At 53.2% G+C, this 13821-nt stretch overlaps 4 protein-coding genes across 4 annotated transcripts; 1 reads left to right on the top strand and 3 right to left on the bottom strand.

The window, feature by feature from the left end:
* Positions 1 to 2007: 2007 nt before the first annotated feature.
* Positions 2008 to 3082, bottom strand: MAM_05098 (Glutathione S-transferase, protein; the record flags this gene model as incomplete). The annotated part of the gene is made up of 2 exons (XM_040823896.1): positions 2008 to 2925; positions 2981 to 3082. 2 exons carry the CDS (start codon positions 3080 to 3082, stop codon positions 2008 to 2010), a joined length of 1020 nt encoding a protein of 339 aa, XP_040678055.1.
* A 480-nt stretch (positions 3083 to 3562) lies between these two features.
* On the bottom strand, positions 3563 to 5317 carry MAM_05097 (Zinc finger, CCHC retroviral-type; the record flags this gene model as incomplete). Its single annotated transcript, XM_040823895.1, has 8 exons — positions 3563 to 3762; positions 3810 to 3983; positions 4040 to 4116; positions 4186 to 4228; positions 4280 to 4828; positions 4886 to 5010; positions 5071 to 5157; positions 5214 to 5317. 8 exons carry the CDS (start codon positions 5315 to 5317, stop codon positions 3563 to 3565), a joined length of 1359 nt encoding a protein of 452 aa, XP_040678054.1.
* Positions 5318 to 6188: 871 nt separating this feature from the next.
* MAM_05096 (Peptidase S10, serine carboxypeptidase) lies at positions 6189 to 8231 on the bottom strand (the record flags this gene model as incomplete). The annotated part of the gene is made up of 3 exons (XM_040823894.1): positions 6189 to 7532; positions 7593 to 7953; positions 8065 to 8231. The coding sequence occupies 3 exons, from the start codon at positions 8229 to 8231 to the stop codon at positions 6189 to 6191; spliced, it is 1872 nt and encodes a 623-aa protein (XP_040678053.1).
* A 986-nt stretch (positions 8232 to 9217) lies between these two features.
* On the top strand, positions 9218 to 10065 carry MAM_05095 (DUF431 domain-containing protein; the record flags this gene model as incomplete). Its single annotated transcript, XM_040823893.1, has 5 exons — positions 9218 to 9530; positions 9586 to 9603; positions 9658 to 9768; positions 9824 to 9942; positions 10009 to 10065. The coding sequence occupies 5 exons, from the start codon at positions 9218 to 9220 to the stop codon at positions 10063 to 10065; spliced, it is 618 nt and encodes a 205-aa protein (XP_040678052.1).
* Positions 10066 to 13821: the final 3756 nt, after the last annotated feature.

Genomic DNA, 13821 nt, shown 5'->3' with positions numbered 1-13821 from the left:
CCACGGAGACTCCACCACACAAGATAGCGCGTCTACCTGCTCGTTCTCCCGGTCTTGCGGCTACACACCCGACACGCCGTAATACATGCAGAGCCGGCAGCGTCGACATGTTCTGATGGTTTACTAACATTTACTCTAGTTCAGTCATGACAGCCTTTTTTTGCGAGGGCGGGGAACCACGGCAACCAAGTCAGCCATGTCTGCCGATCCGAGAATCTCGCTCGTCATTCCCTTTGGCTCGTTTCTGTCGCGAGTCAACCATTTTCTTTCCGTCGACGCAGATAACTATGGCAGGGGATATTCGGCCTAGCATTGAACACGTGACCGTCGACTATCCGCTGTCCTCGTGTGTTCCCTCGTCAGCACGAGCCCGGGGTCTGGAACGACAAAGTCTTAAGTGGCGTTCGAGTCGAGCCTCACTCGCTTTAGAATCTCCTCCTTGTTGCAGGCTATGCTCGCGTCTTCCTACAAATCAGGCAACGGCTTCACAGGGAGAGCTCCGCTAATCATCACGAACCATGCATCGCCATCCACCCCATTTGTCGTCTGCGAACTGGGACTGGCCGATGTAAAATGCCCTGCTGCCACTTGCTGCAGCTCCCTGCGAGGCGTTGTCTCCGGCCGTGAGGCCAGCCTTGTCTAGTTAGTTACCTCCGTCCCTTGTGTTCCCTCACATGCATTATGCGCGCTGGAAAACAGCATTGCCGGAAAACACTGCTCGTCAGCAAGGATGCAACAAAACACCATTCCAGCGTCGGCATGGTGCAACCGACTACGACAAGTTTCGCCTTTGCCCGCGCACTGTGCATCATGCAACAACAGGATCCCGTGTCAAAAGTGTACTACTGTACGGAGTACGGAGCACTTGAGTACCGACTCGGAGGTTGGCAAGGGTTCCCGTTCTCCCCGTCATGTTGGATGACGTCAAGTCCATGCCGGCGGCTCATTCGCCCACGGATTGGGCTCCTAGGCTTTTCAGGTCACCGCTCGTGTTAGCAGACACAGAATTGTTGTTGTTGAGGAAATAAGGTGAAGCTTTTGAAGAAGGTTTGCTGAATCCCAACCCGCTCAATGGTATTGCTGCCCCGCGTCAAGCTCGAGCTTGGCTAGCGGTGAGCAAGCTCACTAAGTGACTGCTGTCAAAAACTCATGGCGGTGCATGACGGGCTTACGTCACTGGTATGCAATCAGGCCGGGAATGGCGCCGTTTCCAGACCATCGACAATTAATGCGCCTCTGTACCCCGTGTTGCTCAAGGCTGAAGGAGAGAAAACGTGTCTTTAGTGGTTGCTGTGTAAGCAGGGCTTTTCGGATTGCTCTACCAAACCACTGTTTCTTGGGTTCTTGTCAGGATTCTAAACGTCACCTTTGCTGACCTGTAGGGTAGGTAACCACGATGCTGGGCCGTGGCTGCAGCAACAAACACCCTTTATTTTCCCCGAAAAGTATACATGTTATGCATATCCATACCAAGACCTGGGCCTTTGAGCTTGCCATGCGAACCAGAGGAAACTAGAGCCAGCCACGCAAGCTAGTGGCCTGGCTCGTCATCAGACAAAAGTCGAAAGAGGCCTAGTTGCGTAACAGCGGGTGCCACCTCGGCTAGATCAATTAATCAATCCAGCAAACTGTATTCGAATGGGAACAGAGCATTCGACAATGCCATGCCAGACATTGGCCAATCAGTCAGTCAGTCAGGCTTGCGACTGCGCGACTGCGCAATGGCCAGCCTCCTCGTAAGCCCTGGGCCTCCGCAGGAGCAGCCGCAAGAAGAGGAAGAGAAGAAGTAGAGGAGGAGGAAGGGGAAGAAGAAGAGGAAGAAGGAGAAGGAGAAGGAGAAGAAGAAGAAGAAGAAGAAGAAGAAGAAGAAGAAGAAGAAGAAGAAAGTTACCAAGCTAGCCCACCCATCAGTCCATCAATCAATCAACACAAAAAGCCAACCACTCTGCAAACAGGACCAGGACAGACCAAAAGGGTACCCAGCCATCGACATCGGACAACGACCCATCACAGCCTCACGCCGTCCTCCCTCACCCCGTGAATGCGAAACCCGTGCCTCGGCGCGTGAACCCTCACCGGCCGCCCGCGCGCGCCGGCCTCCGCCCCCGTCTCCGTCTCCGTCTCGTAGACAACCTCGTCCGCGTCCAGGCCGACCAGTCGGCCGACATCCCTCCGCGCGGCCCCAAAGTCGGTCGGCCCAACCGTGACCACGTCCCCCTTGGCCAGCCCCAGCGCGACGACCTCGGGATCCCCCCCGTCCACACGCCCCTCGGCCTCGTGGTAGCCGGACCCCAGAATGATGCGCTGCGCCTCCTCGCCGCCGACGGTCCGCGGCCTGCCCGCCCTCCCCCTCGCCCGCCGGACGGCCTCCTCGAAGCGCCGGATCCACGCGTACACCCTCGGGTACGCCCGCGGCCCGAACACGTCCCCCGGCAGGGCACCAGGCACGCCCGCCAGCCAGTGCAGCGGCCAGACGGCCTCGATGTCGGCGAGGCCCGGGGCCGGCGTGCCGAGGACCCAGTCCCTCCCGTCCGCGAGGAGCGTCGTCTCCAGCAGGCCAAAGACGGACGCCACCTCGCGGAGCGCGACGTGCCTCGGGTCCGGCCGGGGCTGCGAGCCAAAGAACTCGGCCCTGTCCTTCTGGAAGGCTGGGTCCTTGAGGAGCGGCATGTCCCTGGGGAGCAGGGAGGCGGCCCAGCCGAACACGCCGCCGTCGGTCATGAGCCTCGAGAGGAGCCTCTCGACGGCGCGCTGGTCGGGCCGCTCTGCTCCGAGCCGGGGGAGGGAAACCTCCATCTCCTCGAGCTTGATGAGCTGCAGACGGGTGTCCAGGTACACGTCTCTGCCGATGGAGAGGATGGGGATGCGCCTGTACTCTATTCCGAGGCGTGCCACGTCTGGGCGAGGCATTGTCGGCGGTTGCATCTTGGTACGGTCAGTCCCCGAGTCGGATGATGGACTCCTTGGTCGCAGGACTCACACACTGCGCATAAGGAATTCCTCGAAGCGTCAGATACCATGCCACCCTCCGAGCGTACGGGGAATACGAGTAATGATAGAGAATGACGTTCTCGGGAGCCATTCTTGGTGTCAGTCCTCGATTTTTCCTTGTCAAAGAGAAGATGTTGCTGTTGTCCGTAGATGATCTGACGGGTGAGAAGATCAAGTAGCAGTCCGAAGATGATGCTCGTGTGGAATCGTCGCACGACCTTAACCTCGGCTTCGTGCGGGGCGGGGGTTACAAGACTTGGCCAATGGCGTGTTATAAACTACCAGCACCATGGCATTCAACATGAAGCACAATGTCGTGTTTAAACGAGGACCGTTCAATTCAGCTAAACTACTAAGGCTGCACATTAAGCCCCCTTGAGGTCGTCTTCCAACCCAAATTCAAGCAAAGATCCTGCTTGGCTAAGAGCAAACTGTCGACGGCGACATATCATGACTCGAGGACCATTCCGCGAGTCTCGGTCTTACTGCGAAAAGAAAAGACGAGAGTTATATAGGGAACATATGCCACTCGCAAATTTCTCGAGATGGGCGGTTCACATCGTTCCCGACATTACCATCCACAATTCTGGGCTGTCAGTTCAACGCATCGGCCGCCCGTGTCGCCACTGGGCCAAGCGGAATCGGCGGCCAACCCGTTGGAATTTTCAGCTGCATCAGGGAAACCGCCGTCACCATCAGCAACAAGAGGTTCCCTGCAGCGAACTTTCATATGCCCATACTTTTGGCAGTTTGAGCACTGCACTTTGCTCCCTGTAAAACATCAGTACGGGACAAGGCAGGAAACCGGAGGCACCTACAATCTTTTGGCTCGGGGCAGTCCCTGCTGAAATGCCCAGTCTTTTCGCAATTACGGCAACTAACACTGTCCATGTTACGAGGCTGGTCGCATTCTTTGGCCATATGTCCCTCCTGGCCACAATTGCGACACGCCCGACCACCTCCCTGCGGGCAATCCTTGCCCATGTGGCCCTCTGAACTGAATTAGCGATACTCCAAGTGCCAAGCATCATTTGTGAACACCACTCACTTTCGCCGCATCTTCGACACTCCACATTGTCCAAATTGGGTGGCTCTTCGCATTCGGACGCCCGGTGGCCAGGTTTTCTGGAGCAGTTAGTACTGGTATACACAATACACGGAAGAGAAATCAAAGAGTGTAGTAGCATCACCTACCCGCAATTTCGGCAGGCAAACTTGTCCACTCGTGGCTCGGAACCTATAAACTATAGTGAGTGCCATGAAGGGAAAATGGGTCGCAATAGCTTACAATCCCGAACACGATGACCCTCCCCGCCGCAGTTGTTGCAAGAAATGACGGGCGCGGCTTTCTTCTCGACCTGCTCCTGCGTACAAAACTTGCTGGAATGCCCTAGTTCACCACAGTTCTGGCACTTTCGAAGACCGGTGTCAACCACTTCGCCAGCATCATCAAGTCTCCCCAAGAGCTCCTCGCGGCTCTTTGGAAAGGACTCAGCCTCATGAGGGCGTTCAGGCTTCTCCGAGAATCTGTAGGAGACTGTGTACTTCTTTCCAGTATGGCCCTGAAGGTCCATATTGGTGAAGACGTTGACGAGTTGGCGCTCAGAAGCAATAAGCCAGAGATTGATACCTTTGTCAATGAAAAGAGACTGCAGCTGACGGTAGGTGATGTCGCCTCCGACAGCCTTGACGTATTCCTGGACCGCTTCTTTCGCGTCGTCAACATCTCGCTCAGAGCAAGCCGTCTTGAGCTTGGACAGAGCTTCCTCGGGAGAAACATGGGCGACATGATCTCGGTTGACGACTCGCGCGTTCTCGCAGTTCTTCCGCAAATGACCTGCATCCGGTGAGTCAGTGGCGCTTCGTACAAAATACTCTGTGATTGAACTTATACCTTCCTGACCGCAGTTGTCACATCTCATGGGCGGCTTGTCTGGGCAGTCCCGAATCATGTGTCCCTCCTGCTTGCAATAACGACAGGCCGTGTCTCGAGGTGTCGGGCAGTCAGAAGCTCGGTGACTTTGGTCGTGTTAGCTTTACGCACTGTGATTTTGACGAAGTAGTTGTCCAGGCACTGACCCAGTCTCACCGCAGTTGAAACATTTATTGTTGGAGTCGTCATTGGCGGCTTCCGTGTGCTGGTTGGGGCAGCTTGCTTCTTCGTGGCTGCGAGGAGTTGTCAGGAAGTAGCCTTACAAAAAGTACAGGGGCACATTACCAACCCTTCCTGGCTGCAAGCACCACAAATAACTTGAGGCTGACTCCATCCCGAGCCATTGCCTCCGCCGGATCCCCAGGTATCACCAGAAACCTCCCAATCTCCCATTTTGATCAGAAATGATGCGGACTGGCTGGACCTTTGGCGCAGTCAAGATTTCTAGCGAGAAGGCTGGCAAGTCCTCTGGTCCAGACGAAGTGGGAAAAACACAAGCCAGCGCCAATGAACGAAGGCTCGTCAAAGAGGAAATCCCGTGCGGTCAAAATGAACCATGGGCATAGTCTTACTAGATGCGTGAGAGAGAAGAGCAGCGATGTCCGCGTAGCTGATAACGATGCCAGATGGGAACTCTCGCAAGTTTTCCGGTTACTAAGAAAGTAAAAATAAATGCACAGGGAGGCAGCCGAGAGAGAAAAATAAAGGAGGAAGCAGTGATCCATCAGTTGTCCAACACCTGGCAGCAGCGTCTTGACAACTGCCAGCAGTGCCCGAGCGAGCCAAATCTAGCAGGTTGCAACTGTCAACAATCGTACCTACTCAAGTAGGTACTTACGTACGTACTTACTTCCAAGTACCTAAAGTGTCTACCACCTAGGTACCTAGCTTAACGTGTCGATGGTGCACAGATACTGTCCTACACACCCAGGTAAATATGCAGTTCTGTCGGCTTCTTAGTAAATTACATGGCCAAGTAGAGGTCAAGCCCAGGAGAGGGACAGAAGCTGTGCGTGTTCAGCATCTTCGTGCCGCACGTATGTCAAATTCATGCACAAAAGTTATTGGAGTCGGAGGGCACCCATATAACCAGGCACATAAGAGAATACATTTGACGTATATTCGCCTCGTAGCACGCCTTAATCCAGCCGCATTTTATCAAAAAAAAAAAAAAAAAAAAAAGCCCACCAGAACGCCATTTCCCCCTCACTACTGATGCGAAGCTAAGCCTTGTACACCAGACATGTCGCTATAATTGAGACCACTAGCTGCTCTTATCCAGGTGTCCCGTCCTGGTAGTCTCCTCCTCTTCCTCATCGCTGTCCTCTCCAATGCTATACTTGCGCTCCCCGCCACCAGGCGATTCCTGCAACGGAATGTTGTCAACAGTCGTCTCGTCAAACGCAGCGGCTTCCAGGTCACGATCGCGCTGACGGTCATGGAAAGCGGCCAGCCCGGCCCTCGACTGGCCAGCGGCCTCGTCGCTTTGTAAGACAGAGTACGTTGCACCCTTGCGCCGTTGGCGCCAGACGAAGTAGCCCCACGCCGAGGCAGCAATGATGACAATCACGAGTACGACTTCGCCAGACCGCTGGTAGGCATGCCACTTGGCTTCATCAAGCTTCTGCTTTGTCTCTTCTTCGTGTTGCTGCGTGTTGTTCTTGGCTCCGCCGACAGAGGTATCTGGTCCCTTCTCGCCGTCAATCCGACTGTCCGACGGTTGGCCACCAATACTGCTGATGTCGACCCTCATGAAGCGGTCCAACATATCTCGTGAGCGTCGTGGGTAGTCAAATGGAACCATATGTGACGCGTTATGGAAGAGAACATATGTGAGATTACGGGCTTCCTGCCAAAAGCCCGCGACCTCACCCTCGAAGGTCCATTGCCTTCTGGGAGCCCAGTTACCTGGCGTAACCTCAAATCCCTTGCCCTCATTCCATGCTAAATTGCTGATCAACTCCTCTGTACCAACGTGGTTGCAAATCAGATCCTCGGCTCCGGAGAAGAGAAGGACGGGGACCTCTTTGAGAATATCGGGGAGTAGCAAGATAGAAGCTGTCGAGTTCTGATTCCTGAAGTTGGAGTTGACCATGCCACTACACTCCTGCCAGCCAGTGTTCCGTTGCTTATCAAGATTTAAGGCGCTAATAACCTGAGGCTGTCGCAAATAAAGCTCGACATGCTTCAGGTCCGGAGGCCAATTCAGGCCGCATGAGGGAGCCGAATCACGGAGTCGGACATCATACATGTTGATGCATGCCTGGTCACCAGAGCCCACCTGGGTGAGCTGGAGGATTTTATTCAGAATGGCCTCACACGCGGAATAGTCGACGCGTCCAGGGTTGATCGACATCTCTCTGTCGCAGATTCTTTGCATATGCTGGAGCTGCTGGGCGTTGTCGGACCCCTTTTCAATCAAACCTTTCTGAAGACTGAATTTTAGGTACGCGCTGGATTGGTCTTGGGGAGAAATCCAGCCATTGCCAATGAGTAGACCCTTGAGGCTCCATGCTTCGTTGTGAGATTTCAACTTGTTACGATCGAGGATGGCTTTGGAGATATAGGGGATATGTTGTCCGGCGTACGACTCTCCAGCAAGGTAAAGCTGTCATTGACGTCAGCAGGGCGGCAACAGTAAAAAATCCCCGTGAGGTGTAGTACGTACGTCATCGTGTTCATATTCCGGAAAGAGCGCGAAAAACTTTTCCAAGAACGTGATGAATTGAGTTGCCATGGTATTCAATTCATGAACGTAGCTATTCGTGTCGACGTAGCTGAAACCTGTGCCGACCGGATTATCCACGAACAGCAGATTCGCAAATTCGTTCCATGTCCCATTATTCAGAACCAAGGTATTGTCCTTTGTCACTCTGTAAGGCCCAACCTCCATCAAAGCGCCATCCTCGGAACTACATCCTGGCCCACCGTTGAGCCATATGACGGTTCGTTGCCGGTTCGCAATGTGGTTGTTTTGGAAATGCCAGAAGAACAAGTTGCCATTAGTTTCTGCAGTGATCTCGATGTGACTGCAACTCGGGTTAGTCTTTCTCTTACTTGAATTTAGCTCGCCAGAAACACCGTCGGCAACTTTGCTCAGGGGTGAAAGCGAGAGTAGTGGTTGTGATGGGTTATCTCACCCTGCGTGCATCTTGATCGGGGGACCATCCTTGGGAAGCCCCGGCAGCTCACGGACGTAGTAGTCGGCAGAAGTCTTCCCAGCGGCCAGCGTTGAAGCAGACCAAAGCGCCAAGAAAGCGAGTGCATGCCATGATCTGGCGACGGACCAAGAGAGCCGCGGAGCCATGATGAGGAGGTGATGGGGGTATTCGAGTTGGCCAGGAGCTGGGATGCCAGCCACGGGAGGACAGAGTAGTCGGTCGCAACGGTGCTAAGTCATGGAATCGGAGTTCCAAAAAGATGCCGAGGTTAGAGAGGGTGAAATATTTGATGGAAGAGATATGGGGTTGTCACCACCACTATCTCCCGGAGGGAGGAGGTTTCGGGTTCGTGATGCCGTGAACAACTACCCAGGTAGGTAGTTGGTTGCGTGGATGCTTGAGCCTCAGAGGAAGAGTTTGTGCTAACCACGCTAGCAACCCTATCTATTCGCCCTACTACCGCTCGATTTAGCCTAGTGGCCCGCTACCCACACCCCACCACACATCTTCTACAGTGATATAGTTGCGCCTGGTTTTAGGAAAATCAATTAACTAGTAGTCCTCTGAATCTATTAATTTTTCAATAAGACAAGCAGGGAAGCGCTCGCTAGTAGGGCCTATGTCGCTTGAAAACGCAATTTCTAGTGTTTTTAACAAATGCGCCTACATTTTTATTAGCTGTTAATTATTACTGGACAACTCCCAAATCCGTGCATGTGGCTCATGTGTCAATAGGACTAGTGCCTCATTAACCATTGGTTGAAGAACGCCGTGTTGAGCTCTGACGCGAGACGATCAAGGTGATGGGGCATCCAACATGCAGGAGTCTGGAGTCTTTCGGCAGGACTAGCCAATTCAGTTCATGTCTTGTTTGCCTGCATGATTGACTGATTTGGCTGCACCAGTCATTTTTCCTCTCTCCGCTACATGAGCTCGTCCCTCCGAATTAATTCTTTCGCGGCCTCACACGTTGAATTTCCCCAACCCGCACGCACGCTGCCCGAGCTCTTTCGACAACCCCAGCCTCGGCCTATTCCCATCGCCACGCCTGGCAAGAACTGAATAAGCACGCCTCAAAGCCCTGTGCCCCTCTTTTTTTGGGAACGGGAAAGCCCTTGTACTGCCTGCCAAAATGGGCAGCAAAGCCTTCATCGTCGAGCATCTTGACCCCGAGCTCGGTCCCTGGTCAGAGCTAGAGTACATCGCCATTGCCAAAGAAACCCAACACACGAACGGCAGCTTCATTCTATCCAGTCTGCCTACCGAGTTCAAAGTTCCCGCCGCGTTAAACAGCGTCCCCGCATTCAAGCCTGAGCACCGCGGTGTCGAGGAGCTATACGCAGACGACAAGGCCAAAGTATGTCTGCTGGACCCCGCCGCGGCAAAAGATTTATCCCCCGAGGATGGAAAGACGTTTGATGCATTTTTATTTGGTGGAATCCTGGGTATGTATACTCCAATACAAGCGAGGTGAATCCGGAGACTGAATCGACCCAACAGGTGACGACCCACCGAGAGGTTTGTGCTACAGCTAGAACAGCAGTGAGAATTGATCGGTACTAATGGCTGCAGACCGAACCTCGGAGCTGAGAAGGAAAGGCTTTGAAGGGAGAAGATTGGGACCCAAGCAAATGACCACGGATACTGCTGTGCGCGTGACTCGCTTGGTTGTCCAGGATGGCAGTGCGTCCCCGTCAGTCGAAACGTCGATGACGTATATTGTGCTGACGAGAACAAGTTACCCTGGACAAGGTTCCATATGTCGACTCTCCAGAGCTCAAGTTCAATGCTCACGAGAGCACGCAAATGCCTTTCCGGTACGTGGCAGACGATCAGGGAAACCCGATAATGCCAGAGGTAAGTAAACAAAAATCACAAGGCGTCATGGTTGAAGGATGAGTGAGTATCTAATCATGTATGAAGGGAATGAAAGAGTTGATACAACGGGATGCGGACAAGTCTCTAGACGACTTGATTTAAAAGGGAGATGGACGAAAAGCAAGGCATTGTTGAATCTTTTTTTCTTTTCCTTGTGTCTTTTTTCTTTCTTTTTTTTTAAAAAAAAAACAAAACAAGCAACAAACAAACAAACAAGCAAGCAACCGACAAGGACGTGACAGAATACAGCAAAAGCTCACCGGATGACAGCACCTCGCGAATGAATCCCCCTCGACGAAGTCAATTCGACCTCCTCCCCCTTTCACCTTCTTACACCCTGTAGCAACGCCCAGGACCAGGTCACCGTCTGTACTGAGTTCGAACTGCATATTCAGCCACGATCAATGACCAAGGCAAGTACGTTGTTTGCCAGCAAGCGTCAAAGTAACCTCGCGCCCCCTGAGATTCGCCTACCCTACATCCCTCGGTGGTCGAACGAATCGCTCACACTGCCACTGCAATGTTTCAAGAGAAAAAGCATGCGGCGGGCGTACGCATCGCATCCCCCCGACCGTCGGACAGCAAGACACACAAGACATCTCACAAAGCCGCCGTTACACCCCAACAACTGTGACTCCCCATAAACAACAATCAGCAAGCATGCGTCAGGCTCTCCCCTACGATAATTCTCCGACGCATAGGCGCATGGCGTCTGTATCACAGGCACAGCGTATATTGGATCTAACGCATCTAGGCGTATCCCACGACCTGCCTCTGCGCGACAGCAAAGCCGTCGAGTGGCCTCACTCAACGCGGGCATGGCACGACTGGGCGTTTTTCCCAACGAGGAATCGATTCCTCGTGAGCCCGAGACAATTGTACGTAGCAATTGTAATACCCCCACGCCGCAAGCCAAGTCTAAAAATGGAACGTCAAACATCCAAGCACATACTAGTCCACACTACACGGGCACTGGAATGTTGCACTCGTGCAGACACGTGATTGCGGACCTCGGTACCGCGTACTCTCAACTCTCAACATTAGTCAGGACGTCGCTCTGCCCAGATCCGAAACAGTAGCGAGCACATTGAGTTTTGGGGCGTCAGCCTACCTTTGGAAACAGGCGGTCGCGAAAAGTGGGACCATTTTTCTACGAGCGTGTGTGCAGACGTCTGTCTGTCTGTCAGTCTGGTGAAGGAGACAGGCCGAACTTTCAAACGGGTTAGGATCAGGGGTTCAATGTCCATGCCATCCGACCATCGACAGTGTCTACGTTTTCCCCAAGTCATGCAGCATGAGGAAGCTGCTCATGTTCTCAAACGTGGGTGTGTTCTGTATTGGATTTCTCCACGAGGGCTACTCCGTACCATGTTGACGAACGAGGAATAGCCCTGGACAACTTCTCTCAGAGCGACCTGATGGTGACATGGTCCAGCGTCATTGAGGTTCAGTACTCTTGGTTGAAATATCCCCTGCAGTCACATTAGCTGGTCAGGATACGAGTGCACGGTGTGCGAGAGCTTCTTATATTATAATGTGTCTGGCAATCTGTTCGTTAAGCCAGGCGGGGATTGGGCCGTTCGGATGAACGCTTTTAGTCACGGCAATAAGGCCGGGCACGACCTCATGTGCCAGCCCATCCATACATATAGCAGCCTTTTCTAGCCAATGGATCTCGCCCCCATCGTTCGTGGGCAAGTGCTCCCCGGTTTAGTCAAGGGTTAACATGGGGTTTGAAGTGTCTTCTCTCGGAACGCTCATTGAGGCGTGGGGGGATGTTGTTCGGCTCGTCCAAGGGATGGATATACATCCCTGTTTTGTCTGCTGATTCCGCCTGAAACATCTCACCGACTCTTGTCACCCTACGTCTGTTGTTCACATTGCTCAAGGTTAAATCGATCCGAGCAGCTGGGTCGCGGATATGAGCGTCATCAGAATAACTAATGGCTAGTGCACAAAAAATTGCACCAAGGTCGGCAATCTCCTTGTTGAACAGCTCTCAGAAGGACAAATCATCCTCTGTGGATTGTCTCGGGTGTCTGTCAGACTGACATACACAGCGCCGCTCACGACGAGGCTTGATGCTCCCCCGGGGCGGATTTGGCAACCGTCGTTGGTGCGGCCAAGTTGTTGAGGAACGTTGGCATGAAGGTCCTCATGGCGTCGATTCGGGCCTTCTGGCATGCTGCGCCATGGCTGTGTTGCGTTGCAGATCGATGCAACGCTGGGTCCTAAAACGAAAAACTGTTCGGAAATGAGATTTTTTTTCCCCCGGGAGATTAGAGGAGTTTGCCCGACGCTTTTTGGTGGGCTTGTCAAGGATAGTGACTTGGACCCCAGGGCAGCACGAGCCACCTTTTTTCGAAGGTGAAGTAGTACGTCGTCGCGAAAGCTCGAAGCGATAGATTTTGCAAAGGACAAAGTCTTGAGGCTGAAATACCGTATATAACTACCTAGGTGTGCTTGGTTGGACACACTCTATATGTTTCTTGTCGGGAACAGCCAGCACCGCGGCCCGGGAGCCTCGGAGGAAGCCATTACTGACACTCTCAGCGCAGACACCTGTATTTGTTGGACCTAGAATCACTGGACAACGTAATGACTACAGTTGGCGCAGTGTCGTTCCTGCGGCATACTACTCATTCGCTCACCCAACTGGCCATGTATGTCCCTTGGTAATGATGCATTTGTGCTCGTGTAGTCTTCAGTTCCGGTCAGTGCAGAATATTCTGCTGGGGGCTGGGCAAAAGCGGTGCGTGCTCAATGTCGTCAGGTTCGGTGTTCCACAACGAGTTGAGATGAAACCATGCTATGGTATGCTGTCTTTTGCCTTCACACGGAGAACCCGCCCTTGAGCCGCCTGGATTTTCGCAGGGATAGATAACCAAACCCATCTGTTTCGGGAGTGGCGTCGTTTGCCCCGAACTGCCGGCAGGGTCAAAGTGTTCTGTTTCTAATACCAGATCGATCAAGATTGCAGGGTACCTATCTGTGTTGCACGTACCGAGCCATATGCCGCAGCTTTGCGCGCTGATTGCGGCCCTATTAAGTAGGCGCCGAATTAGCTCATTCACGGCCTGCGATCATGTCATCCCTCAGAGGCGGGTGTGTGCACGAAGAGCTGCAAGATCATGCTCGTCCGCAAATCCTGTAATTAAGGATGAAAGGGAGCCGAAACCACCCAGTCGGGTGAGTTGCTAGTCAGCCAGAGAAAGGGGATGCAAGACAATGATGCTGTTTTCGTACTTGGCGGGCCAATTGGAGATGTAACCATGCTGTTTCGAGTTGGCACGCTTTTGGTAAGCAATCTGTACAGCAAGCCTCAATGCTATGTACGGAGGCGAGGACGGAAGTATGCGCTGTCATTTCCGCCAATTCAAAGAGTGTCTCCTGTTCCGTGCACCGGGCATAGGAACAGCAGACACTCCACATGTAAGATGATCGTTACAGCCTGCCTGAAGACTTGACGTGGCAGCTCCAATGTAAACACTGCCGGAAATACTATCGTAAATGGGAGCCCGGCAACTTCTACTTCTCACCTCGGGGCGGGCTGAGCTGACCTACGGCGCGAGACGGACGACTGGCCGTGGGTTCCCCCCGTCAACAATGACCTTTTACCATTGTTATTTCAGAGCTCTCTGCAGTGGAAGTAGTCGACCGGATGCTCCAGACTCCAAGCCCCGTGAGACAAGGAACCAGTTAATAAACTCAACAAGGCCCGACACGACACACCGGCGTTGGAGGTCCGTGATATGCCATGACAGCGTGACAGCGCTGAAATTTCAGTCTGGTCTCTCAGGAAGACCAGTAGACGCCAGGCGCTACCAACTTGCCAGTTGGTAGCTCGACACCGGAATC

The sequence above is a fragment of the Metarhizium album genome, assembly GCF_000804445.1.
Source record: "Metarhizium album ARSEF 1941 chromosome Unknown scaffold_12, whole genome shotgun sequence".
Taxonomy (NCBI): domain Eukaryota; kingdom Fungi; phylum Ascomycota; class Sordariomycetes; order Hypocreales; family Clavicipitaceae; genus Metarhizium; species Metarhizium album.
The sequence above is the reverse complement of the archived record's forward strand: the minus strand, read 5'-3'. Positions and strand labels throughout refer to the sequence as shown.